Source organism: Ambystoma mexicanum, chromosome 6p (genome assembly GCF_040938575.1).
Source record: "Ambystoma mexicanum isolate Mex_15411 chromosome 6p, UKY_AmexF1_1, whole genome shotgun sequence".
NCBI lineage: Eukaryota > Metazoa > Chordata > Amphibia > Caudata > Ambystomatidae > Ambystoma > Ambystoma mexicanum.
This window is the reverse complement of record NC_090935.1, coordinates 347,425,332-347,452,545: the sequence shown is the minus strand read 5'-3', so window position 1 is coordinate 347,452,545 and position 27,214 is coordinate 347,425,332. Positions and strand designations below refer to the sequence as shown.

General features: G+C 46.0%; 1 protein-coding gene across 5 annotated transcripts in view; it reads left to right on the top strand.

Moving 5' to 3' along the window:
* Positions 1 to 25,838, top strand: part of PRLR (prolactin receptor) — an 850,394-nt gene extending 824,556 nt beyond the window's left edge. For all 5 annotated transcript variants that reach the window (XM_069627116.1, XM_069627118.1, XM_069627117.1 and 2 more), the window contains 3 exons: positions 5,613 to 5,712; positions 6,751 to 6,820; positions 20,519 to 25,838. In XM_069627116.1, coding sequence (XP_069483217.1) covers positions 5,613 to 5,712; positions 6,751 to 6,820; positions 20,519 to 21,502 — 1,154 coding nt within the window. In that variant the 3' untranslated portion in view covers positions 21,503 to 25,838. The remainder of the gene's footprint in view (positions 1 to 5,612; positions 5,713 to 6,750; positions 6,821 to 20,518) is intronic.
* Positions 25,839 to 27,214: the final 1,376 nt, after the last annotated feature.

The following is a 27,214-nucleotide window of genomic DNA, read 5'->3' as shown; positions in this document are numbered from 1 at the left end:
CCCATATCACTCTTAAACAATGATGGGGAGATCTTTGCCAAAGTACTAGCCAGAAGACTGGGCCCAACTCTTCCAAGCCTAATCGACCGGGACCAAACAGGATTTATCCCTGGCAGAGAGACACATGACAACATTCGGCGAGTACTAAACCTAATTGAAGGCGCTCACAAATCTAAAACAAAAATGGCGGTAATCTCATTAGACGCCCACAAAGCCTTTGATCGGGTGGACTGGGGATACATTCACAAGGTCCTCCAATGCTTCGGCCCCAATTTCACATCATGGGTCATGGCTAATTATCAAATCCCCACTACACAACTCCGAGTTAATGGCACAAGGTCCGAACACATCCGTATCACAAGAGGCACTAGACAAGGCTGCCCGCTCTCGCCCCTGATCTTTGCTCTATCCATGGAGCCTTTCGCCGCCAGAATCAGGCGAAATGAAGCCATAAAAGAAATCCAAGCGGGAAATCACGAGTATAAAATCGCACTCTATGCCGACGACGTGCTGTTAACCATTACAGACCTTGCGGCCTCCCTGGGGACACTATGGAAAGAGAACGAGGAGTCTGGCACCATGTCAGGATTTAAAGTCAATTTAACCAAATCCTCAGCACTACCCATCAATCTAACCCACCTGGACGAGGCCGCCCTCGCACCGCTCTCACCAATTCCCTGGGCCAAAGACGCCATAGAATACCTCGGAGTCCAGATCACCGGAAACCCAATGCGACTATACTCAAAGAACATCCCACTATTACTCAGCACCCCTCAAAATGATCTCAAAAGATGGAAACAACAAGAAATCTCATGGTTCGGACGAATCTCAGCTGTGAAAATGAGCCTAATACCCAGATGGCTATACCAATGCGCATCCCTGCCACTACAAATCCCACCCCCAGCCATACGTGCATTTCAGAAGAAACTAATGGAATTTGTCTGGGGTGGGAAGAGGCCCAGGATCAACAAACGAATCATGATGAAAGGCAAACCACTAGGAGGAATGGGTGTCCGTGACCTAGCCAGATACTCGCTAGCAGCTCAACTATCGCACGCATTCGCTTGGGTGCAGGAAGTAGACCCCCCGCTATGGCGTCAAATCGAAGAATCCTGGTGCCCGGTCCCCCTACATGACCTTCCACACCTACCACTACTAAAACCTCAAGCCAACTCCGGGCCACTATCTGCCATGACCATCACAACCCAATGCTGGAAATCCGCAGCGCGGAAATGGGGACTTCGCAGCTCCCTGGGACCCATGTCACCCATCTGGAACAACCCATAATTTATCCCTGGAAACCCACCTCGAGACTTTCTTGCCTGGATAGCAGGGGGTCTGGCAAAAACTAGCGATTTCCTTGAAGGCTTACCCATCACCTTCGAGAGATGCAAATCAAAATTTGGAGTGGGGGAACGGGAAAGATTCCGATACTCACAAATTAGACACTGGATGTCGCACAGAAGGACCCGGGACAAATGCTCGAGAGAACCAACAGCGCTGGAGCTCACGTTAACATCCCCGACCAACAAAGGGAAAATATCCATCATATACCGGCTCCTAGACAGATCGGACCCAGCAAAGAAAGAAAAATATGACGGAATGGGAAAAGGATATTGGCCGGGAAATAGCAGCAGAAAGCTGGGAGCAAATCTGGTCCAGACTACATAAAAGCTCACAATGCGTCACGAACAAGGAAGGAGGCTATAAACTGTGCTACAGATATTACATCACCCCCACCCAAATCCATAAAGCCAACCCGGACTTTCCCGCCACATGCTGGCGAGGGTGCCAAACCCTCGGATCTCTCTATCACCTAGTATGGAGCTGCCCAAAGGCAGAAATATACTGGAAAGAAGTGCTGAAACACATTAAAGAAATCTCTGGCCTCTCTATCCCTTGGGACCCAGGAATTGTCCTCCTGGGCAAAACCGGCGATCGAGCATTCCCAATCTCAGGTCATATTTCCCGACTATGCAACCACCTGCTATTAGCTGCAAAGATCACCATGGCTCGATTATGGAAAGACAAAAATGGCCCTTCGATCGCCCTATGGTGTGCCAAATGCTGGGAGATTGCAGTAGCAGAAAAAATCACAGCAATCCGCTCGGACTCCCTAAACAGAACCCTGAATATATGGGACCCATTCTTTGACTATGCGGCCAAATACCCAACCCTCACCAGGAGACCTCCACTTACTAGATGGCTCCAATGCAGCCATCTCTACTAATCTTCAACCAAACCCCGAACCACACACAGAGGGAACAGGTACCCAGAACTTTTCCACCGAATCGCCACATCCAGAAACCACCCACCATTTCCTCCACCCTCCAACTCACATTAGACTACAAAGGCACTAATTAACGTTTAAATTGAAATATATTGCATTGTTGCATGTAACAATGTAACATTATTGGGTGGGATCAAGTTGGTGTTCTGTTTATTAGTAATGTGTTGCACACTTGCCCTACCTCCAGAAGGGAAGAAATGCAACCAATGGCAAGGAAAGCAGTTCAGAATAGGAGAAGAGGGGTCCCTTTCGTCCGTACATGGACGCAAGCACACAAAGTTGAAACAGTTTTCATATTCCAGATGCCTGTAACCTACATTTTCACCCAAAAAATATTTTCGACTAGTGCAAAAAGGTGGTCTTCAAAGGCCACCACTTAAGGTGATCCTTTTTATTTTTTGTAATCCCCTCCTTCACCCATAAAATGAGGGGGAGATTGTTCATGCTCTGCCTTTTCTCCTGAGACACTTTTCTGCACCCGTGGTTGCCTCCCTGGTAATGAGCCACATGGGTTACTATAACTCACTGTATTTGGCACAGCCTTTGCATCTCATCAAGCGCCTTCAGTGACTCCAGAATCTAATGGCTCGGGTGGCTAATGGTTCCCCTTACGGCACGGATACTACACCTATTCAGAACCTTCATTGGCTCTCTGTGACAAAATGCATCAGGTTTAAATCACTGTCATTCATCGTGCCGTACATGGATTGGGAGCTTAATACCTTTGGGTTAAATTCCAGCTTTTTGTTCCAACCTGGGTTCTCCGTATGGTTATCTTCTGGAGGTCCCATGCTATAAACTGGTTAGAACTGGCGGACGTGCATTTTCAGTAGCAGCCGCCAAGCTGTGGAATGCACTGCCATGAGATGTCAGAATCCTAGGGAATTACCTCATGTTTAGGTGCGCCCTCCTACTTGGATTGAACTATTAACGCCAAGCTGCCTTTGACGAATGTGCGCTCTATATATTCTATAACATAACTCGTGCACCAAATGCTCTGGATAGATTTCTTTCACATCACTCTTTCTTAATGAGTCTGCCATGGTTACAGTGACTATATATTACAATCTATGTTAAACAGTGAAGGGTTTAAGTAAACCCAACTCCCAACTAAAACCAGCAAAAAGACAGTTCTACTGGGGTAAAATACTAGCTTGTAGCATTCAGAAGAGAATAGTATGGTTATAGCTGTCGGGAAGACCTAAACAATTGCTATCAACTAAAATATATGCAGTAGTGGGGCGAAGAAGGACCCACTTCACCCCTAGAGCCAGCAAAAGCAATTTCACTGCTATTGCACTAACATCCACACCCAAAGACAATAGTTAGGGAAGCCTGAAAGACTACTATATTGGACAAGCAAATCAATGGGACCTAATGACCTTCCAGTACTTGGCATAGAAGAATGTTTCACCTTGTATCGAAATAGTTTAAGAAGGGTTAGATGTTATGCTTATGAAAAATCTGAGAATAATGATCATTTTAATGGGGAAATCATCTTTAAGCCCACCACTTGGCAGCAAGTTGCTTAAATCACACTTTGAGCTTTCTGTGTAAGTTGACACATGTACTGTACATTAATTGAAGATTAGAACATGTACTGCTCTTGGTGGATATTTATAGGTCAGCACGCTTATTGCGTTGAGAAATATGTTGAAGTATAGCAATTTATTGCTTTTAGAAAACTGCAATGGTTAGCTCTTGTTTTACACTTGGAGGCAATTGTGTGGGTTAGCACATGCATTGCACTTGGAGAAGAATTTGGGTATGACTGTTTTGTACCTGAATAACTGTGATGACTGGAAATGAGGTTGCACATAGAAGTAATAGGATGGGCTGGCACCTGTATTGCACTTGTATTAGTTGGATGGGTCAGAGAGTGGGCAGTGTGTGGTATTAGATGAGACTGGGAGTGGACATCTTGTGTTGTGCCTATAAGGTTAGCACGCCCACTATGCTTGAAGATGTATGTTGGTAGCCCTCCATTGTACATCTGAGTCCTTAAGTTAGAAATTGTAACGCACTGTGGTTCTATGCAGATATCCTTGCTATTCCATTTAGTAGATTCCTGTTGGTAGCGTTTATAGAACTTGGAAGCTATTTAGTAAGACTATAAAGGTAACCTGTCTATTGCATTCAGAGATCCCATTATCCTAGATTCTATGCCTATCTCAGCTGGAAGATGATCTAGGACAGCCAGTCTATTGCACTTAGTAGACCTGAGCGTAGCCTGTTCATAGTGCCTAGAAGAGGCCACGAAGGTAGCTGGCTTTCCCACAGACGATCAATAACACAGCAACATGAAAGATGAGCTCCATCTGAGCTTAAAGTATGTATAAACGTACCACTTCGGTGGAAATCTGCCACAGGCAAGGCTATCCATCCACACACTTTTGAATGCAGCTACGACTGCAACAAATTCGGTCTAGGTGAACATATAACCACTTCACCATTACACCAGACTTGCCTCAATAACTCTGCCATTAGAATGCAGCGACATCCTATGACAATTTTCGGTGTAGTTTGCACTAGCACTCTGTCTTGACCTCCCTCAGCACCCATTCACATGCCTGACCTCATGAGTTGCTTACTGTAACCTAGCCAAGCCACCTAATCTTGGCCAAATGCGCACATGCATTTTAAGCCTTTTTTTAAGCCTTTTCTGAGAATATTCCGATACCTGGACTTCGGTCCCTGAGGGCATTCCTACCACAAAGCGGGCTAAAGCCATGCAAATGGGGAAAAAGCGCTATATAAGTGACAACTACAATACAATACATATACTAAACCATTAACACAAATGTACGGTACATTATAAAAACCTACCATTTTAAAGTAAGATGCTGAAAACTGCACCAGCAATTGGATATGGCAATCAGTTGCCCAACAAATGGTAGCAGCAATTGGACAGGTGATGCATTTTTGTGTACTTTTATTTTCAATTGTGCTGCCTTTTGCCAAGTTAAACATCTTTTTTTTCTGATTTCGCAATATTGTTTTTCAGAGCTTGTCTGTATGGTCTCTCAATTTTTATTGATTTTGTTACTACGTTTGTCTTACGTTTTTTATTTGTAATATTTCATATTACAGGATTCAAGAGGTCTTTATTGCATAGTGATAAAAGGGTACTCCATTCAAACCATGTTGTGGGAAAAACATTGCATTGCTTTAAAAACAGTCGACGCTCTGTTTGGATTAGCAAAAATCACAACCATTTTGAGAAATCTTGTTTCAACATAGCTAAAGAGAAACATGAATGTAATACCGAACCATCACTTCAATTTTATGGATAATCCATACTTTAATTAATGATCCCTTGTAGATTTCCCAAGAAAGGATATGACCTTATGGATCTCGATAGCTGTGTTATCGTTTGTCATTTGCTTGACCATCATCTGGACAGTGGCTCTCAAACGCTGCAGGTAAAATGATCTGTTGCATACAATGATCTAACCTTGCTTTTCATGTCGCTACAAATAGTTAGTACGGGGTTCTAATGATTATACCGCTGGCCTATGTTGACTCCCAGCAGAAAAATGCGTTTAGGTGCATACGCCGATACCATGGGGTGGATTTGAGTTTTTCGTGCCAGACCTGGGAATTGCCCTTGCCCACAGTATTGATGAACTCGAAGCACAGCATTCATGACATGTGCCTGCTCTACAATGGCATTTCAATAGCGAGAGTATGGGCCGATTGGAAAAATTAAAACCATCTTGGATATGGTTCGGCCCTTTGGATAACTACAGATCATTGAAAAACTGATGAGGGCAATCCAGACATTCCTGGGGGGGGGGGGGCGGGAGGGGAGGGCACAACCATGACAACACAATCCATCCTCCGTAAAATTAGTTCAACATTGAATATGCAGGAAATCCCTGAAAGATCAGATGGTTGTGAAATAACCTCTATCCTGGAAGAGGCGCACTGCACATCTTAAATAGGCCTTGCTGGCTTCCAGTGGTAGCATGGGTTGAATTCACAATGAATTGTGCATAGAATTCTGCAGGAATTGACATGCTGTCCATTGCATGAAAAACAGCTACACAAATGACTAAGACAGTCTTGATGTCCAGCTAGAGCCAGGCTTGTCCAACTCCAGGCCTCGAAGGACGGAAACATGTTGGATTTTCAGGATACCCCTCATTAATATTCATGAGGTAAATTTACATGCAATGATTGTAAATATATGCACATTTTTTTCTCGTGACTATTAATGAGGGATATCTTGAAAACCTGTCAAGCCTGCAGTTGGACAACTCTGAGTCACATACGTTTGGCGAAATACCTATATAGTAGATTAGTCTGAGCAACAGATTTGAGAGAATACATGGCAATAGAATTATAACAATTAACATAATTATGTTATGAGTTTCCTGTGAGGCTATGTTTGTAATGTTTTTAAAACCTGTTTACTTGTTGCATTGGTTCTTACCCTGGTCTTTAATCTATCTTTCTAGCATGTTGACTTGCATCCTGCCACCTGTTCCAGGACCTAAAATTATGGGCTTTGATACGCAGTTGCTTAAGGTAAGGCACAGAGGCTGAATTCCCTTGGCATAGTCTTGAAGCTGATGGAGCAATTATTCAACTATTCCCCATGCGCACGAAATTGCCTCCAGCCATGATGCCATAGTAGCATAAACCCTTTCACAATGATTCTCAACCGTCAAGCCCTCCTCCCCTAAATACTGACATCCCAGCACTGGAGAATAGGATCACAACACTAGAAGCTGCTGTCCAGTCAGGCAAGTCTGATTGTCCTGCTTCTAGCAGCTTTTACAAATCCCGGCAGTACTTATCTCCATATGATGCTGCACCAGATTACTCAAACGCCTTGGAAGACCAAAACCCTTCAAAACATTTCAGCTTGGTGCACTCCTTCTCCAAACAGAGAGCAACGTATCCCTCTAATCGGGCATAATTGGGTAAACATTTAGATGGCTCTGCTAAATGTCTATGAAGCTCCCCTGCCCCTAGCAGAGGCTGTCCAATTTTCAACTCGTGTGCACCGGACTAAATTCCTTCAGTTCATGATGCCCCTGCTTGTCCTAGAGCTTGAGTCAATGACTTGCTTGCCACATTCCAGGCAAGGGTACGATGTTACATCGGCAGGATTTTTCTTTGTCGAATTTATTTGACCGCAAATATTCATCGAAAAATATGGGGGGTTGGAAGGGTGGGGGAATAGAGACTAGATGATTGAGAAGGGGGTTTGGGGAGGTACCCCCACCCCGAAATAAAATGTTGAGTTTTCTTCGGATGAGAATATTCGGCAAACATCTCAGCAAAAGAGCACCTGGCAATCTAAGAACATAGAACCCTAGGCAAGATTCCTGGCAGAATCTGTCGCAGGTTGAACAAATGTATTTAGGTATTCACATGCACTATTTGAGCAGTCTGATTGATTTTTCTCCTAGGAGAGCTTTTGTCATTTGATGCTCTTTAGAGATTACTTTTTACAACTTTGGAGTGTAGCTTTGAACAAGTATTTGGCTCATGCATCTTACAGTCTTTTGTCTCTGCTGTTTCTGTGCAAACGTAAATGTTGGCCATATGACAGATCTGTCAGCTGAGATGTTAGCTATCTTTGAGGGGTCAGAAATTCGAGACGGACACAAAGGTAATGTTTTCTCAAGGTTTGCCATTTATTAAATGAAAAAGGGTGGGGTAAATGCCTAGCTTTCCCAATCCTAACAAGGAGGGTCCCTACCACGCAAACTAAAGAAAAATGACCTATCCAAAAAGTCTCTGACCCTCGCACTAATGCATACAATGACATTATACACGGAATGTATGGCTATCTTTTAGTTCAACAAAACCATTTGTCATTTCTGTAAAGCCCTCCTTGTGACCAGAGTTGGGTTCCTTTCACCTGGATCAATTCAGGAATATTTTGATTCCACACAGGTCCATTCAATGCAACACAAAAAGTCTCTTGCAACCACTGTGAATTTCACCTTGATGCCACTAATGTCTTCTCACAAATCAAGACCACTGTTGTTCTCCACAGTATCCTTTTGGAAAGGCAAATGTCTTTCTTTCAAAACATAAGTAAAAAAAAACAAAGCAATAGTTCTTTTAAAAAAAATGTCCACCAATCACTAGCATATCACACCTTCTTCAAGTGAAATACTTATGTCAGCATAGCACTGCAATTACTTGTGTTGATGCCACAGCTTGTTAATTCTTAATGTTAACAAGTTATTTCCACCACACCTTTTGCCAGAAACGTACTTCTTCAAATTATCTTCTTCTTCCTAGTATACTCGCCTGCCAGGGAGAAAACTCCTACAACTACATTTGAGGGCAATATTGATTCCAAGTATTGTCCACAACAATTTCTCTTGGTAGGAGGCCTGAACAATAACTGCCTTGTCGTACAGTCTCTGGACTCCTGGGAATGTGTTTTCTAGTTTTCCCCAAACTGGAAATTCAATATAGAAGCATTGTTTTCAGATTGTATTTTAAAGACTTATTGACAGCCTCTTGACTGTTGGCAGTGTGGGTTTCAAGTTTCCCCAATTGATATCCCATATAAGGGGACTTAGGCTTTTGCCACTTTTGCTCTGCTTCTTTAATTATTCAGTATTCCAAATTATGTACTATTAATAATTGTCTTATTCGGAGCGCCCCGGGGTCAGCGTTAGCATTTGGCCAACTCAATGGCTTTCTTTGGCATCTCCTTCTGGCAGTCGGCTGTTGTGGCAGACCTCTGGTGTCCTGTCTGCTCTCTCTCTCCATGTTCTGCATACCTCAGGTGGGCTCCCCTGGAGCTCTGATAGTTTTGTTGCTCTCACGTGGCTTCTCGCTCACCGACATGCTGTGTGCTGAATTGGGAGCATATATCCTCATTAGCTGTGTTTCTTCTAAACATGCTGCTTTTCGCTGTGCATCGTCTGACGGCTTCAACTGGCGTTCTTCTCTTGGTGGCTGTTCCTGCACCCCGGACAGCCTCTCTGTCAGCCTCTGCTTTAGCAATGCCTTCCGCACTGCCTGCTGTATCTCCTTCACCGCCTTCCTCCAGCTGGACCTCATTTTGGGATTTCAATATAAATGTCCAGCCCAGGTGCCTTGGTCTGTAAGAACTAGACTGCACCTTTTGGTTAATAGCATACTGAATCCTCACTTCCTCTGAGCCCTTCCTCCTCGTCCCAGTACAATAAGCATTATGGGTACTGAAGTCCACAAGGGTATTCATCTTTTTATATTCAGTTCAGTGTGACTGTTTAATATAATGAGTTATAAGGGTGAGGGGAGGTTGCAAGAAGGCTTTGCAATCCCATCATGCCCATTAAAGGATTTCACATTTGATTTGATTCCTGAACCCCAGAGGCACCAACCTTATTCTGTCTAGATGATTTTCTTTGACAGATTCTTTGAGTAGTTATATGCAAGGGACTTCTACATTGATCACATGCCATTTGGTATCTAGGAATAATATGACTCAGAGGATGATGAATACTGCGTCTGTCCTGGCGGAGTCACCACTTCCCCCTGATAACCATCTCCTCCCATGTGCTCCTCACTCCTAATTCCACCCAGATGGTTAGGATCAGGTAGCGGCTGCCTTTCCCTGGCCACATGGGTGAGACTTGGGGTTTGGTGATGACTGCAGGATTCATCACATATCCCATCTGAGTATTGAGTTGCTGGTGTTACATTAGGAGCCATGGTGGCACCCATGGCAGCTACTATAGCCATTCCGTCCTTCTCTCAATATAGTTGCAGCAAATAAATATACAGTCATTCAGAACGTTTGCTCCCCTTTTATCAGCGTGTTTTATGATACATGGAGAATCATAGAATCAAGTTCAAAACTTTAACCCTCACCTGCAAATTCCTATCCAAAGCGGCCCCCAAATATTTGGCTTGCAAATTCGACAGAAACACATCGGACAGACCTACTAGGACCGTACACTCACATTGCCTCAAAGTTCCAAGATACGATACAAGCTTCAGAAAGCAGGCGGAAGTAGCTTTCCCGTGCTTGCAGCCAAACTTTGGAATACCCTGTCTGTTGACCTAAGATCTGAAGCATCCTACTATGGCTTCAGAAAAAATACTAAAATCTGGCTCTTCGCCCAAGAAGCATAACCAATGCATTATCTGCCATGTTGTATATATGTGTAATGTTGTTATAACCTAGCTCCTGTATATTCCTATCCAGGCCCATGTATTTCTTATGGAATATTGTGTAATCTAGATGCTATAAATATGAACTATGCCCATGTACTTCTTGCAACGTTGTAATGCGCCCAGATACCTGAGGGTTCAGTGCGCTATATAAATAAACCAACATTGTGCGCTGTTGGATACGCATTGTAGAGCGGTACTTGCTGCTGAGGTTGTATAGCCTGGCCTGACTGCCCTCCACCGCCCACAGCCCCACTCTTCCAAATCTTCCTAGAGAATACATCCAATGTAAAGTTGCTGCTATTTGCTATTGGAGGTTCGGGGTTGGCAGGAGAGAAGAAATGTGAAACCAGAAGTGCTGATGAGAGCAGAATGTAAGGGTGTCGAAGATGGATGCTGACGCAAGGGTGGCATTTTGGTTGGCAAAAATGTGTATGTATACCCTCACTATGCCTATCTTCTAAGAGGGGGTTCCCTGTCTCAAATCGTAACGAACACTAAAGGATCTGAGAATGTCCACCAACATCAAATCCACTGTCTTGTGCCAAAACCTACTTCTATCCCTTACACTACAACTAAAGAATAAGCTAACAAAGTTCATTCTCCAGGAGATTGACTCCCTTCTCCTGGTGTTTGGGTGGTATTCCCAGAAATGTTCTTTGGCAAAAGAATACCAGGGGGGCATGACTCTCTTAGCCTGGCTTGTTGTTTCAACAAACCTTTGCACCAGTCAACTTTCCGAACCAGGAGAATGCTTCCCTTCTCCTGTTAATGGTCCACACATTACAATATAGTTCACAACAAAGCCAGGAGGAATGACTCCCTTCCCCTGGTGTCACTTGAGGGTATCAAAAAAGCTTTCGGGTTCTTCACCAGGAGAATGACCCCATTCTCCATGTGTTTGAGAAATCCTTTTTGTATCTCTCAACTTGATATTTCTTTCGCACCCTTCTCATGGAATGAGCAAATTCCCAAATCCTTCTTGGGGCCTGACTGAACCTTTCCCTGCCACTACGAGGAGGATGCTTTCCTCGGATGCTTGGTACACTTATGTCCAGGTCCCCGGCCCTTCTCTGTTGGTCAGCTTGGGTTTATTGCTGCCACTGGGATGAGGAATGTCTCCTCTGATGCTTAGTTCACTTGCGTTAGGGTCCCAGACTCTTCTGTTAAGGCAGGCCCAAACGTCTCTTGTATGCCAGATGAATAGGAATCAAACGAAACCGGACTCCAAGGCAAAACCCAACATTATTCTCATTTAAATAAAGCAGGCACAGCATACAAGCATTACAATTTTGACGCTCTCATTGAGCAAATCCAAAACAACTCTTTGTACCTTGAATGCGATATATATGGCATCATAGCATCACAATTTTACAAAACCTACGGGGATCAGTTAATCAGTATGGTTACATATAGATCACAAAGAGTTAAATATTGATTAGACTAGGCCTATCTGATGGCCCCACATGGGACCACCCTTATTTTGATAAAGGTAAGACTACATCATCTCTTCGTTAAAGGGTTGGATGGAGCATGATTCCATGGGCGGTGAAACACTACGAATTTTGATCGTACTAACCAACCTTGGACACTTGACAGGTCGTCAAGATATGAGCCCGACAGGGTGCAGGGGGAGAGATGCCCATGCACTGTTCTTTGTTCATATAAAGATCCCATCCTTCATCCTTGGACCATGAGACTGCGCAATTACTTTGTGCTTGACCTGTTATTTGTTGGGATTTTAACTTTTTTTTATTTATTTTTTTATTTTAATGTGGGTGTAGCGTTTTCGGTTTCCATCAGAGATACTGTTAATGAAGTTGGGAGTATCCTGTTTGCATCTGGGGAACTGCTATCTCATGCCTTAGCTCTGCTGGTCCCATCCTCCCTATCTTGCTTTAACCTTGGCTTTAATTGCCAGCTACCGTCTGATCTCTGCACAGCTCTGCAGTTCTGTGGATTCAGCGTTTCGAGTTCTCTTGAAGTCTTGATCCCTTGGCCTATTTAAAAGCATGCCGTGGCATCCATTTTACAGAAGATGGCTTCCCAATTGTACTGGTTTCTATGTTAGTGAGCTATACTTGCGTGTTGTTCATGTTGCATTCACCGTATACAATGGTTATGTTGGTGTCATGTGGATGTTTCATGTATAAATGCATATTTGACCTAGTGTACATGATCGTCATGTGGAGTGCATATCTACTTCTTGTCTAGTGCGTGCGCCTACTAATGTTACAATGTTAGCTAGACTGTTTTTGCCATTTTAAGCTTAGATTGTCTGTCTTGTTGCACCTGCCAGGGATAAGGGTGGTATGGTTGTCTTGGTGAGTAACGTGTTTCACCTGTGTGATATTGGATATGGGGTTGGGCAGAAGCTATGGATGGCATATACATCTGCCTCCCAACGTTTCTCAGGTGGTCAGTGGGCTTGTTGCTGCCACTGCAACAAGAATGTTCGCCTCAGATGCTCAGTGCGCTTGTGTTGGGGTCCCAGGCCCTTCCCTGCTGGTCCGTCGGCTTGTTGCTGCCACTGCGACAAGGAAGTTCTCCTTGGATGCTCAGTTTGCCCGTCCCAATAGTTTCCTTACTACTACTGGGCCCACATAGAGCTGCTGGAGCCTGCCCCTCTTTCACCCCAATGTCCACTCGAGTCTCTTGTACCTCCCGTTACCTTTGTGGGGAGTTTGGGTTGCCACCAAGACTTCCTGGGCCTGGGGTAGGCCTCTCCGGCTCTTCGGGCTTCTCCCGTCTGCAGCACTGTGATGGCTCTGCTCTCTACTGGACTGCTCGGCTCACTTCCTGCTTCGTGTTTAGGTCCATGGGCTGAGGATTGCTAGATGGCTGTGTATGGCAAATTGGTGGGAAGAGGTGTAGTGTTCAGATGAGATGAAGTTAGTGTATGAAATAGAGGGCAGCTGATAGGATGGTGACCAGGTTTGTTAGGGACACAATAAAATCACTTGTTCTCTATAGTTTTATCACTCATTCTTTCATTCCCTTTCCCGTTCTCTCATTCATAATTTACTACCTCAGCCCTACTAGTCCCCAGAACCTAAGTCACTCCATAGGTTTTTGCCATGGGATTAAACCATGCTCACCTTTCACTTCTCCTCGCCACTCCTCCTCTCAACTACACAAACCTATTGACTTTAGTCTGATATTTACACTTTTTTTATTCGGCCCTCCATATTTCCTGCTGTCATCTTACTTTAATGCAATGTAACAACTCAAAGTATTCGTCAGGAACCGAAAAAATACATTTTTCAGGTGGAGCAGAATAGATGGATATATAGATTGTGAAATTAGGATTTATACATTTTTTCAGAATAGTGCAACCGTACTGGGTAGTTGGATTGGCGAGGGCTTGGTCCGCCCAGTTACATGGTTATCAGAGGTCAATACCTCTCGTCAACCCGGAGGCAGAAACGCATACAATACGAGAAGTATTGACCTCTGATAACCATGTAACTGGGTGGACCAAGCCCTCGCCAATCCAACTACCCAGTACTTAACTGACCTGCCTGCAACAAGCAGGACCCAAAACAATCCCTCTACATTACCTACCAGCCTAGAAAAAGACCTGTTAGGTCGAAACGCATGTCGGCACCACCTGCTATATAATCAATTGATGAATAAAAGATTGAAAGAAATGAAAATCACAAGCTTTGTGGAACTGCATTTTTCAGGCGCCGAAAAAGCAATGGGGTAAATCCCAGCATAACAAACAGTACACGCGCCGAATGAGTGGAAACTATAACAATTCTCGCTTGATACACACAATAGGCACCACAAGCACAGGCTTTCTTACAAGTTTCCACCAAATGGCTGCTAGTGCACCGATAACAGAGATGGAGGGCGCGGCACCCCTTGGTCCCTGGTGCTCTTAACGGCCTTGTAGTAGAGTTTCATGTCCGTTAGACCCACCCCTTCTTTTTCTTTCGGAAGGGGGAGGATCGCAGTGGGGATCTTAGCCTTCTTCCCTTGCCAGAGGAGTTTCAGTATGGCGCCCTTAGTTTCCTGAAAATACGCGTCTAGGATCTACATGGGTAGCTTTTGGAATAAAAAGAGGATCCTTGGGAGGAGAACCATCTTGAGGGTGTTAAGGCTCCCTAGCAAGAAGGCTGTGAGCATACTCCCCTTCTCCAGATCACCCTTGAGTCTGGACATCAATGGGGCAAAATTAGCTTTGTATAAGTCTCCACAGCTCCCTAGTCACGTTGATCCCTAAGTACCTTAGTGGGCCCAGGCTAACCTGCATTCCAAGGAACGCAAATCCATCTGTTTCAATCTTTATTCTTGTTCAGGGGAGTGGGGACCTACTTCCAACTATTGATCTTGAACCCTGACATATTGTTTGAAGCCACCAGGGGACACAAGGATGACAGATGCCTAAATGTGCGCTCGTAGCCCACGAGGTCCAGAAAGTTGAGCCCCCACTTCCCAACCCCTACCCCCCAGAATACCTCGGCGAGGATGAGTGGACTGTGACCCCCCTGACACTCGGGGAGAAGAAACGGGCATGATCGCTGCACTAGGAGCGCAGAGCGGAGATCAGAGCTGCCGCATGGAAAGCGGGAAAGTGAAAGTAATTTTCCCCGCCTGTGACGCTTGCAGTTCAGAAGTCAGGGAAGAACAGCTGAGGCCCAGCATTTGGAGAAGGACACTGTTCACGTGTGGAGATCAGCGCCTTGGGCCCAGCGACTCACAGGTGGGTGGCCCCCACCCAGACACGCAGCAGTGGCGCATATAACAAAGGCTGCTGCCGCCACGTCACCCTGCATCCATCTGAGTGAATCCAGAAGGCCATCATTATAAGGTCAGGCATGAAGATGCATCCTCGAATCCCCTGGTGGCCCACGAGATAAAGGAGGAAGCCAGCCGCGGGACATACCACAGGAGGGGCCCCCTGTAGGCCACGCATGACCCAACCACCAGGAGGAGCTCACCAAACAGGGGCCCAAGGGAGACATCGCAGGCCCCCAGAAGAAGTCCTTGTTCACCCAAGGTGCGCAAGGTGCTCATGGGCACAGGGAGGTGAGGGCCCCCAGCACTGGGGCGTGTGCCCCCCCTCCCGAGGGTGGCGACTAGTGATGGACGCCCTTACTGGGAGGGCACAAGGAGAGGCTGAATGTCAACCTTAGGACCCACAACCTGGCTATCTGGGCCTGGTGGGACAACCCAGCAAGACCTTGGAGTGGTGGAAGCGCCTCTGCACACCCTAGGCACCAGGGGACGGCGGTGGAGGTGAGACCCCTGACACTGCTTGGGGTGGAGGGGGCCGACAGCCAGCTTGCACAATCAGAAGCAGGAGGGGGCGTCAGGTGCAACAAGTCTAGGGCCTCGGGGGAACCGAGACTCCCAGAGGAATCTAGAACAGCCGTGCAACACTCTCGGGGCACACAGGGACTCCAGAAGATGTGGGCCCCCGAGACGGGCGTGTGCCTGCATTTGGGGTCAAGAGGCCTACCAAGTACTGTGACGGCCCAGTGACAGTGGGAGAAACTTGACACAGGTGCGCTATTCCCTGGATCCAAGGGTGGTACAGGAGTGGAAAAGAAAGACCAATGTGGACCCAGTGCACCTCACCAGACGCTACGGGTGGTGGCGATCCCCCAACCCCCTGCCCAATAACGATATACAGAGAAATTACAAGGAAGGCTGCCCTTGCAGGACCAGAAGTTGGGGTTTACCCGATTGGGAAGGAGACTGCCTTACCTACGGGGGGCCCTGACACGGAGTACGGTCAGGAGCCGCTCTAGGACCCCCGTGTAAGGAACTAAAACCTAAGCTATGGAAGTGAACCATTTTCAATCGAGGACAGGAGCCGGGGAAACTCCCTCAGGGTGTACACTGTGGAGACCATTGTGTCATATGGAATGGGCGTTGAGGCTCTCGAGATACGGTTACACCCTGAGGGTCGACATATGGATTGTGGGTCAAAGGGTGACCATGGCGGAGGAGGAAGACTTCATGGCAACAAAAAAGGATGTGGCCTCAATAATGGATGAGATCAGAAGCATGAGAGCAGACATCGGCAGGTAGGTGGATAAGGTCACGCAGAGGATTGATAAGCTAAAGGTGAGGCTTTCAGGAGGTGGAACACAACCAGTCCTCACTGGACATACTAGAAACGCAAAAGGATATGAGAATGGCCAAAATGGAGCGCAAACAAGCTGAGATCTCTTTAAAAATGGACGACTTTGAGAACAGTGAGAGGAGAAATAATCTCAGGATCTTCAGGATAAATGAAGAAGGGGAGACGGAGAGAGACCTGAAAAGAAACCTGTAGAAAATCACGAAACTTACATTCGGTAATGACTGCAGAGATGAAATCAAAGTCGAGATGATACACCGAGCGGGGGATGCCCAAAGGGCACCCAGATCCGTCCTCGTACGCCTCCACAATTACCCAGATAATGTCAAGATCCTCGAGAATTAGGAGGTCGGGCCTGTTACCTGCGGCGAGGCCAGAATCACTGTATTTCGGGACCTATTATCCCTGACCCTCGCCAAGAGAAGACCCTGTCAGTCCCTCACCAAATGGCTAAAGGGGTCCGATACAGATGGGGGTTCCCATTCTCTTTTGAAATTGATGGATACAAACACAAATTGGTCACGGAGGAGGAGATCAACAGAGCGAAGAATGGGCTTCTGGGAGATGCAGAGGCCACTTTGGGCTCGCAGGTAAAGAACAACGAGGAGAGACAGTGGAAGGTCAAGGGCCCAAGGAAAATAAAGTATTCCCAGAGCCAGGAAGTACAGGGAAGTGCTTCCCCAGCAGCAGAAACCTGACCTGAAACAGCAGCGTCCTTGCACATATGACTGACTATCCCATGGCTTGGAGAACGGGGGGGGGGGGGGTAAATTGAAGGGTCAAACTTTAAAAATCTACACTCATGAAGTAATTGCCTCTGGGGTGTTGGGGTCTTCAGGGTGAAGGCTCACTGGGGGATTGCACGTTGTTGGTGCCAAAGGACTAGTTGGGAGCAGGGGCGAGGAGACGGCTCAATGGTTATAGGGTCCAAGTTGAAACAACCTGATTAGCGGGTCCCATAGGTGATTCGGCCACATCCGAGGATGGATTGTGAGGGTGGGCCAAGCGCCAGGGAGTTGGGGGGGGGGGGGGGTTGATGGGAAGCTGGGGGGGTGTATGGAGGTTGTCTCGAAGCTAGTTGGAGTTTGACACAAGACGATGTTCCCATTTTGACACTGTGGCATAGCGCAGATGGTGCTCCCACAGTGGGGTAACATGATGGCTGCCACAGATGGAGGCAGTAACTGGGCTCCCTGAGGGTTGGTAGCCTGAATGTTAAGGGCCTCAATTCCCCAACAAAGAGATCCTTGGTGGCCAGGGAATTTAGGCGATCAGAATTGGATATCCTCTTTCTACAGGAGATTGCATACATGAGGGGGTGGGAGAAAGGAGGATCCCTAATGGCACAGTGGGACATGAATTCTAGAGCTCTGGCCCCTGTAGGAAAGCAGGGGTGGGCATTCTGGTTCGTAAAGGCACTCTGGTTGGTGACATAGTAGGTTTGGTCGGATGTGGAGGGATGAGCCCTTCTTGTCTCGGGGGGCATTCGCCAGGTGAACTTTACGTTTGCCATCTAACGAGGGGCAACTGAGATTTATGAAGGGTACCCATCCCAAGATACTATATGAAAGTACGGTACACCTGGTTCTGGGAAGTGATTGCAACTCTTGGGTGGGTGGGGCGGATTCTGAGACGGACTGGCAAGGGACGCGTGACAGAGCAAGGGCCCCCGAAACCGGCTTATGGTAAGATCTGGGAGACACTAGACTTATATGGTCTACGGGACATCTGGCGTTACCTCCACCCCCAGGAGAGGGGCTACACTTCTTTTTATCCCCTCATGGAACATTCACAAGGCTACACTATCTGTACATTTTGAGGGACTTATGGGATGTGGCTCAGGGTGTGGAGATTCATACTATCTCGTGGTCGGACCACGATCTGGTCACCCTGTTCCTGGGCTGCCTGGGAATGAATCCTAGGGGTTCTAGATGGCGGTGCAACGAATCCCTCTTAAAGGATCCAGTGTTTCGGGTAGAGCTCCAGAAACAGATTTGGGAATTCTTTATCACTAATCACATGCACGAAGTAGCAAAGAGAAAGGTGTGGTAAGAGGGGAAGGCAACCTGGTGTGGAAAACTGATCAGAGAGGGAGCGCAGAAAAAAGGAGCGTGGACCATCATTGAACATGGGCTGCGGGATGAGATTAAAATACTGGAAGAGGGCACAGTCATAATTAGCGTGAAAGGGAGAATACCTTGCGGAGGCCAGGAGGAAGAGGGAACAACTGCGCCTACTTGAGGGGAAAATGATTCGGAACCTGCATTTCCTCAGGCAAAAAATTCTATGAGAAGGGGGATAAGGCTGATGCACTCTTAACAGCCAGGCTGCGGGGGCAACGAGCGGAGAGGTGGGTATCGGAGGTAGGGGGAAACGATAATATTCCGGTGTCTACACCGGAGCAGGTACAGGAGGCTTTTGCATCCTTCTGTGAGGCTCTCTATAAATCAGTCTACACACGATGTAGAAGGTATTGACACATACTTGGCAGACTTCCCGTTGGCCAAGTTGTCTAGAGATGAGTCTGGGGTCCTTGAGAGCCCCATTATAGAGGAAGAGATTAAGAGGGTGGTAGCGCAGATGCCGCTGGGCAAGGCGCCAGGCGAAGATGCGTTCTCTGCTAGCTTCTATAAATCATTCCATGAAGCATTTCTCCCCCTTTATGACAGAAGTCTTTAATGATATACTCGAGAGTGGTGTGTCCCCAGACTCCTTCACCCGGGCACTCATCACAGTGATACCAAAGGAGGGTAGAGACCCTAGGACTTGTGGAGCTTATCGGCCCATCTCCCTCCTCAACATTGATGCCAAAATATGTGAGGGAATTTACGGCCAGGCTTGAGTAGTACATGCCCTGACTGATGCACCCTGAACAGGGGGTTTCATCAAAAGCCGGCAGGGGGCAGACACAATGATGAAATCGTTGTACCTATTACATGAGGCAAAGAGGGTAGCAGGTGACCCCACCCTACTCTCAGTGGGCGCCAAAAAGGCATTCGACAAGGTAGAGTGGGACTTTCTGAAAGCTGACGTGATTAAGTGCAGTATAGGGGAAAGACTTCTGCGAGGGATCATGGCAGTATACTCGGCACCCAGGGCATGTGTCTCGGTTAATGAGGGGGTACTCATGATGGCTCGGTTTAGGGATGGGAACTAGGCAGGGCAGGCACCTTTCACTGACACTTTTCACATTCTCATTGGAGCATCTCGCACTGAAAATCAGGAGCGAGTCCCGGGTCTAAGAGTTCTGTATCGGGGGTACGGAATACAAAGTAGCTTTAAATGCGGACGACATGTTGCTACATGTCACTAATCCCCTGAGGTCATTGCCGGTGGAAGTTTTCTTTTTTAACCTGGAATTTGGCTGAATACTTACTCGAAGTCAAGGGTTGGTACAGCACTACACATTACCCTAAACCAAGTGCAAAGAATGCCGGGAGACCTGAATGTTTTTGATTCAGAAAGCCCATAAAAACTAGCAGCTCGGGCTTGCTATTGCACAGTGATGAATTCCCTCTCTTCCCGCCCGCTAATGTTTGGCTCCAAGGCATTTTGGAGCCAAAACTATTGGTATAGACTTTGGTCAATGACTAATCTACTGTTATTTGTTTGTTTGTGTGAACCGTAATGTTTTGTTTGGGTCATTTTAGTAAGCGTTTTGTCTGCGAACCGAAACCTCCATCAATTATAAAGTGCATGTTGCATAAGGTGACTGGACCAAGATTATGATGACATTTTTGGGAGAATCGTAGGGTATACTTAACATGTTTGCAGCAGTCGCACGTTTGTGGCTACCTTATATTTGATGTTTACACTAGGCATGTGATGAGATAATGACGGGACTTGAGGTTGAAGTTGACAAATGATAACCAAGAATCTGTTGACTTTGCCAATGCTGCTTTTAGTTATGGAACCTTTCATATATGTGTGCAGGTTTATCTGTCTTTTATGTGTTCTTCACCTCATGTGACATTTACGGTTCCCTTTCTTCTTTTCAGACTGGGAAATCGGAAGAACTGCTGAGTGCCCTGGGATGCCAAGGATTTCCGCCAACATCTGATTGTGAGGATCTTTTGGTGGAATTCCTGGAGGTGGACGACAGTAAAGAGCAACTGATCACTAACCATGAAAAAGGCCACCCCAACCAGTCAATGAAGTCCCCACATGTGGAGACGGACAATGACTCCGGTAGAGGGAGCTGCGACAGCCCGTCAGCATTTGAAACTGTTGAATCAGGTGGGATAAAAGAAAATGCTGCTAGACAAAGCAGCATACATGTGGCTGCCCAGAGCCCAATATCTGATGGGAAGCTGCCAATGCTAAGTGATGGAAAGCCCAATCCTTGGCCTGAAGGAGGAACACTACCCAATCCGACTCCTGCATCTTCTTACCACAACATTACTGAAGTTTGTAAATTGGCTCTTGGTGCCATGAATGCCAATGTCTCGTCCATTTTAATGACCAATGAGGACAAAAAGCAGCCGAGATACTTTAAAACTGTTGAGACGATTAGCGAGGAGAGCACAGGGAAGCAGAATGAGCTGGAATACATGCACTCCAGAGCTGTTGATCAGGACACCATGTGGCTGCTGCCCAACATGAAGGCATCTTTCATATCCCCAAAGACGATGGATTACGTGGAAGTTCACAAGGTCCACCAAAACAATGCACTTGCGCTGATACCAAAAGAGAAGGAAAGCCATGGGCGAAGGGAACCCTATCCCTCTGCCAGTCAGAGCAGGGAGTACACCAAGGTTGCCCGAGTGGAGGATAACAACATCCTTGTGCTTATGCAGGACTCTGGGTCTCAGAGCATGTCTACGCTCCGGGAACCTTATAAGGAGTATTCACAGATCCTTCAGCACCACCGAGCTGAGAGTAAATTGAGCAACTTTACAGCAGGGGGTCCAAGTGAAAGCAAGGGTCCGATGGGCACACAGGGCTACATGGACCCCAGTGCCCTTGTCCCCTTGTTCAGTTAAAAGAAAGTTTGATCATTATAAGTACTTACTCGAGTAAAAGCCACAGAGTAATCGATATGTTTAAGTGGTTACAACCTTGGATACCCCTAGAGCCTACTAGTGTCCATATATTTTATGCTTTGTATTCAATGAGGTAGGTAGTTTCTAAGAGCTAACAGCAGAACAAATGATATTGTTTTATAATATTGCTGATTCCTTTCTCGCTCCCAGGTACGTAATGTGAGCGGCAGAAAAAAATACATACCAAGCAAATTTCATGGCAGATGTCAAAAATGCACATTACGAAAAAGGGGCATTACTTGCAGTTCAATTTAGCATTGAAAAGGCCACAGTAAAAGAAGAAAAAAAGAAATTGCCATATGTAGGTAGAGGTTGAGTGTCATGTGCCACGAGAGAAGTACTTTTTAAAAACTGAAGGTCCAGCGGTTTCTTCCGGTACCAATGTCGTTTGCACTGGCAGGCCCGACATGGGATTGTTTGCATCTTGCACTATGCATATTGATAGGGTGATATGCTATTAGTTGAGCATGGTGTTGTCAAAGGCTATTGAGAGGACATGCAGGTAAGGATTGGTCAACATGGGCGTTTCTACTGTAGTTGGTTACACCAACTGCCCACTCCCCCCTGGGATTCCTGCTGAAAGCATTGTGTTGGAGAACTCTGCCCTTGATGGTTTTGATCTACTGATGGAATGTCCAAGTATCCACAGAATGATGTGTTCCTGTTAAATGAATGTAACTTTAAGAAGAAAGGGTTATTGTTGCAAGTTTAGTGTATAAAGCCACAGTGCTGGACTAAGCATCAATGCAGTGCTTGGAAGAAGTTGAGCGGGGGGGGGGGGGAGTAGGGAGGGTTGGGGTTGGATCAGTGAATCTGTGGCCATTGCCCTGTGTTCTTATTCATCGGATGGGCAAGCTTAGGGTATCGACACCAGTGTGTGAAGCATTTTACATTGTCCGTACCAACACAGAGAATGGAGGGCACCTCTTTGCAGCACCTTTTATGGGACTGCCTCACTGCATGACTGAAATTCATCAACCGTATTTTCTGGCAGCGGTGCAATACTTTTCACGCAGCCGGCGCCAATGCTTCTCTGCCAGACTATAGGTACTGTGATCAAGTAAGATCCTCCCTTTGTTCCATCTTCAAGCATTTAGTATAGTGGTGGTTTGCCATCTGCTCCACATGGGCCTTTATCTGGGTAGTCGGTTATAAATGTGGACGACCCGAGTTCAGTATATAATAACATCTTTAAACCCCTAAGCAATATATTTTCATACGCTGCTATGTGTAGAGCATTTTTATGGGTCAGGGTCTTGCTACTTGCTCACCACAGGAGGTTGGCTGTGCCACTTGCAATCATGCATGCACGTTGCTAGCAGATATGATTCACTGAGCCCTGCTAGCCTGCCCCAGTCACTCTCTACTCCATCACCAAAGCCCACAAACTGACAGTACAGTGTTGCTTTCACACTGATTGTGTGTGTGTTTTCATGGCCTTTATCAATTGCTACTATTAATTAAACCCTGACCAAAGAGCTACTCCTTTAGACAATGTTTGTGAAAGATGCCATTTGTTACTTTCTGCTTGAAAGATGTCTGCCATAGACATTTTTCTGAAATCACACACCTGCTGCAATCAGCTAGCATGTAAACCCACTATGGGCTCAAGGCCTCGATCATGCATCTCCTATACACCTGTTGCACCATCGTCTGACTTTATTCTGAAAAATGAAGTGGCAATGCCCCGTCTTATCTGGAATCATCGCTCCCTTAGTTGCATGGAAATCCCTGTGAAATCTCAGGGCCTTAAACAACAAGACATCTAATAAAACACAAAGGTGGCCTTGAAAAGCAATGGTTCAATAACCTGGATGAGAAACAAAGTAGTTGGAGTCTCTGCTAATTTGTATTACAATAAAAAACCAAACCAAAAGCCAAAGAGGCTAAGCAGAAGGGAAGATTCTTAAAGTGCAGCGTCTGACCTGTGTTGCCCTCTTGAAGTTTAAGGACAATATAAAGTGTTGATGGGATGCGGAATAAGGCTTCAACAAGGTCTGACCGCTCACCCAGCTTACTTGTTTGCATTGACTCGAATCTTAATTATGTGCAAAATATGTAAGAATGGCATATGACCATCTCCACAGACGTCCTTGTGGTCTCTGTTGTACTTGACTTTTCACATGTTCAGAAAAGGCGTGAAAAGCTGCAGCTGACAATGTCCACAGTGCAGGGAACTCTACAGCCAGGGTGCACTGAAGCATAGATGCATACCCTTTAGTGACAGGACAGTCTGTCGGGCTCAACCCGTTGATCGTTTACTAGCCTGCTACAACACCGTAGATGAAAAATAGCATTTCAAATGTTTTCTGGAAAAAAGGAATGAGTTTTACCAGCTTGAAAACCCATTAGTTTTGATGCCTTGATGAACCTTCATCAGGAAGAACTTGCAATTTGATAAGGGAGAGCGATGCAGTTAGTCTCACTAGCTGAAGACCTGGCCAAGCTTTGCCCATTAGTATTGTTGTGGCTCCTGGACTCACTTCATCATGCACGCCTCGCTCACCTCTGCAGCATGTGCTTGCTGTGGACTACTATGCACCTTTTTGGGCATTACAACTGAACAATATTAATGATAATAGGTCCTTTTAAGTCCTAACAGCACAAACGCGATATGTGCATGACATTCACAACATGTTTGCTTGATTCCAGCCAGTCGCAAATGCGTGTCAGGGGGCTAGATGCAACGTGGCAGCTGGAGCAAGTGCGCACCTTCCAGTGTACTGGTGGTGGACTAACTTGCATATTCATGTAAATGTCTGTTAGAATCCTGTACTATTAAGTGTACTTGGGCATTCTGACAAACTGATTGGGTTGGTCCAAGGACCATTCTCGTGTGCCATTACACCGCTGGAGTGCTGCCCTTTGCCAGATTACTCCTCAACACTCTGGCTCCGCTGTTACTGTCCAATTAGTAGTTTAGGTGTCCCCCCCCCCTCCCCCTGGTTCACACGCATTGAAATACAAAGTTTAGAGACTGCACGAAGCCATTACCAAGGTCCCAAAACCAAGGGTGTGGTAGGGTGTAATCAATGTGATATTGACATGGAAAACAAATGAAGAGGGCCTCTTATCTGTGCACTGAGGGAGCGATTATTCGAAAGCCGTTCAACTTTCTTGTTCAGTGACGGCTGCAACCATTCAGTAGGGTCCTTCCAATGGTGGCCCCCTTCTGAGGTCGCCATATTGTGGAAAGGAGGAGCTTGGTTGACACTCCTGGAAATGTCCGATGGAATGGGCTCTATAACCAGATGAGCCGCTGCACCAAACACTAATAATCAGACACGTCCAGGAACCCCAACAGAAGTTGATGCGCTTTTAGAAATTAGTGTAGATGGATCGTATCATTATGGACACAAATCTCAACTGAAACACTAATGCACAACGACACTCTACAGCTACCTGTCACAACACTAAACGCTTTCTTATAGACAGCCTTACTGTAAATAGTTTAACCTCAGTAGTTTGTATTTATATCCTCATACACTTAGCAGTGTATTTTTGATGAATACTTTTCTATCACTAGCTAAAGCAGGCAATTTTCTAACTTCCCACTTTCAGGGGTAAAGTCCCCACTGCCATCGGTTGATGTGCAAGCATGAAATGCAGGCATGAGTGTTACTGCAAGTCTTTACAATGTTCTGTGTAGCAGCAATCTAGGGGCGTTCATCTGCTATTAGTGACCTACATCTTAGGTGGGTATAATGGTTGGGACCAACCTCCTCTGTAATAAAATGAGTTACAAGTAAACCTGCAGAAATAGGTATTGGCATCCAGTTTAGATGGCCGTCCTCTGCTAACAGCGCTTTATTGATTCTGCTAGACCTGCGTCCTGGCTGATAACAGTGCTCCAGTGCTCCTGGGCAAGTCCTGATATCAGACAGACAGTCTCAAGATTGATGAGCGGGGACCAGAAAATGTGAGTTGTGATGTCATCTACATTAAGTGTAGCTATGTGCCAATATTTTCTTCTTATGACTCGTCTTTGTGTTTTGTGATGGTTAGTTTGTGATTCTGGAAGGCCATTCTTGTATTTTGTATAGGATACTTTCTTGGTGTCATGTGATTTATTTAAAAATATCCATGTTTTGGGGAGATCTTGGATCTATTTCTCTCTTCTCTCTCAGGGCTCTAAGACTTATCTGCTCAATATTTGGGCATTTCCGGCCTAGAAGGAATATGAACATTTAAATATGATACATATTTTTGAATGATTATAAATCTATTGTTCTTGTGAAAGAGGATAATCATAAATATTTTTGAGCAAGATCTGAAATGGGGTTTCCTTCCATGTTTTTATGATTATTGTCAGATCCTGTTAGTCCATGCTTTCTGCATGGCCAGCCATGGTTTGCCCAAGATATGTGCCATATTTTTGCTCAGGGGTCTTAACCTATGTTTTACCTTATGCCATGGTAATTCAGTGTTGATGGCATTTCAGATAGTGGGCCTCATCACGAGTTTGGCGGTATTACCGCCAGGATACCGCCCACGCTAATAGCGTTACCACCATCTGGTCCGGCACTATTAGCGCTGGTTTGGGCGGCAATGGTTATTCCCCATTGGGTCCATTGGACCCAAATGGGCATTTTCGGCGTAAATAGCACTGCGCCCGAAAATGGGAATGTTTTCCAGTGCATTTACCACCAGCTTGGAGCTGGGGGTAAATGCTGCCAGACTCATGTTTGGGCGGACCTTTAATGCGGCAGTAATAGCATTACCACCGCATTTAAGGGCTACCGCCCGACTCGTGATGAGGCCCAGTGCTGTACCCAATCTGTGCACCTGTAAGGGTGCACACTCTGTCACAATGCGCATGTGGGAGTGGAGAGATTGTTGCAGAAAAGCAACAGGCTGGTCTTGGATCCCACTGTTAGACAAAAGGGACCTTTTACTGCAATAATCATGCGCATGCTAAAGGACTGACCAAGGGTTCTGCTTATGTTCTTTCAATCCAGTCATGGTGCTTTTCTCAACAGCAGCACCCACTATTGATTACGCTCTACCCACAAGTCTTGAGTTTTGTTGTCCATCTTACACTTGGCCACTTTGACCTCTCTTCTGGCCTTCATCCATGATATTTGATCAGACTTGGTTTCCTTCCACCGTGGCAGAGGTTGGGCGTGGACAAATCTAAGAGCAGAGGTTGTGAGTTGCTTAAACATTAGGGACTTTTTGAGCTTCATATACATGGACCACACTTAAGGGAGGCCCTTTGATGCTTTTCCAGACATAGTCAAATAATCATAGAAATGGGCAGACTCGCCGTCGAAGCAAAGGATAGGCCAACGCATGCTGTTGCACTTCTTGGGTGCTCGTTTAATGCTTTGGGTAGTTTCGGTCTCGAAGGACTGAGGCCAGTAGCTTTTCCACTTTATGGCATTAGGCACAGAGCTTTAAATCCAAGCGTCTGGGTTTTATTCCCATGCTTGGGTCTGAAACCCAGACTCTTTGATTTAAAGCTTTGTGCCTAATGCAATAAACTGGAAAAGCCACCATCCTCAGTCCTTTGAGACCTAGACTTCCCTTTTCCAAATGTTGACCTTTCTTGCTAATTTGCGTTCTTTGGCAGAGTCCTCTTTGCCAGTAGTAGCGATGCACTTTGGATAAAACCACCAGGATTTGTCCATCATTTTGTCTAAAGCTTATTTT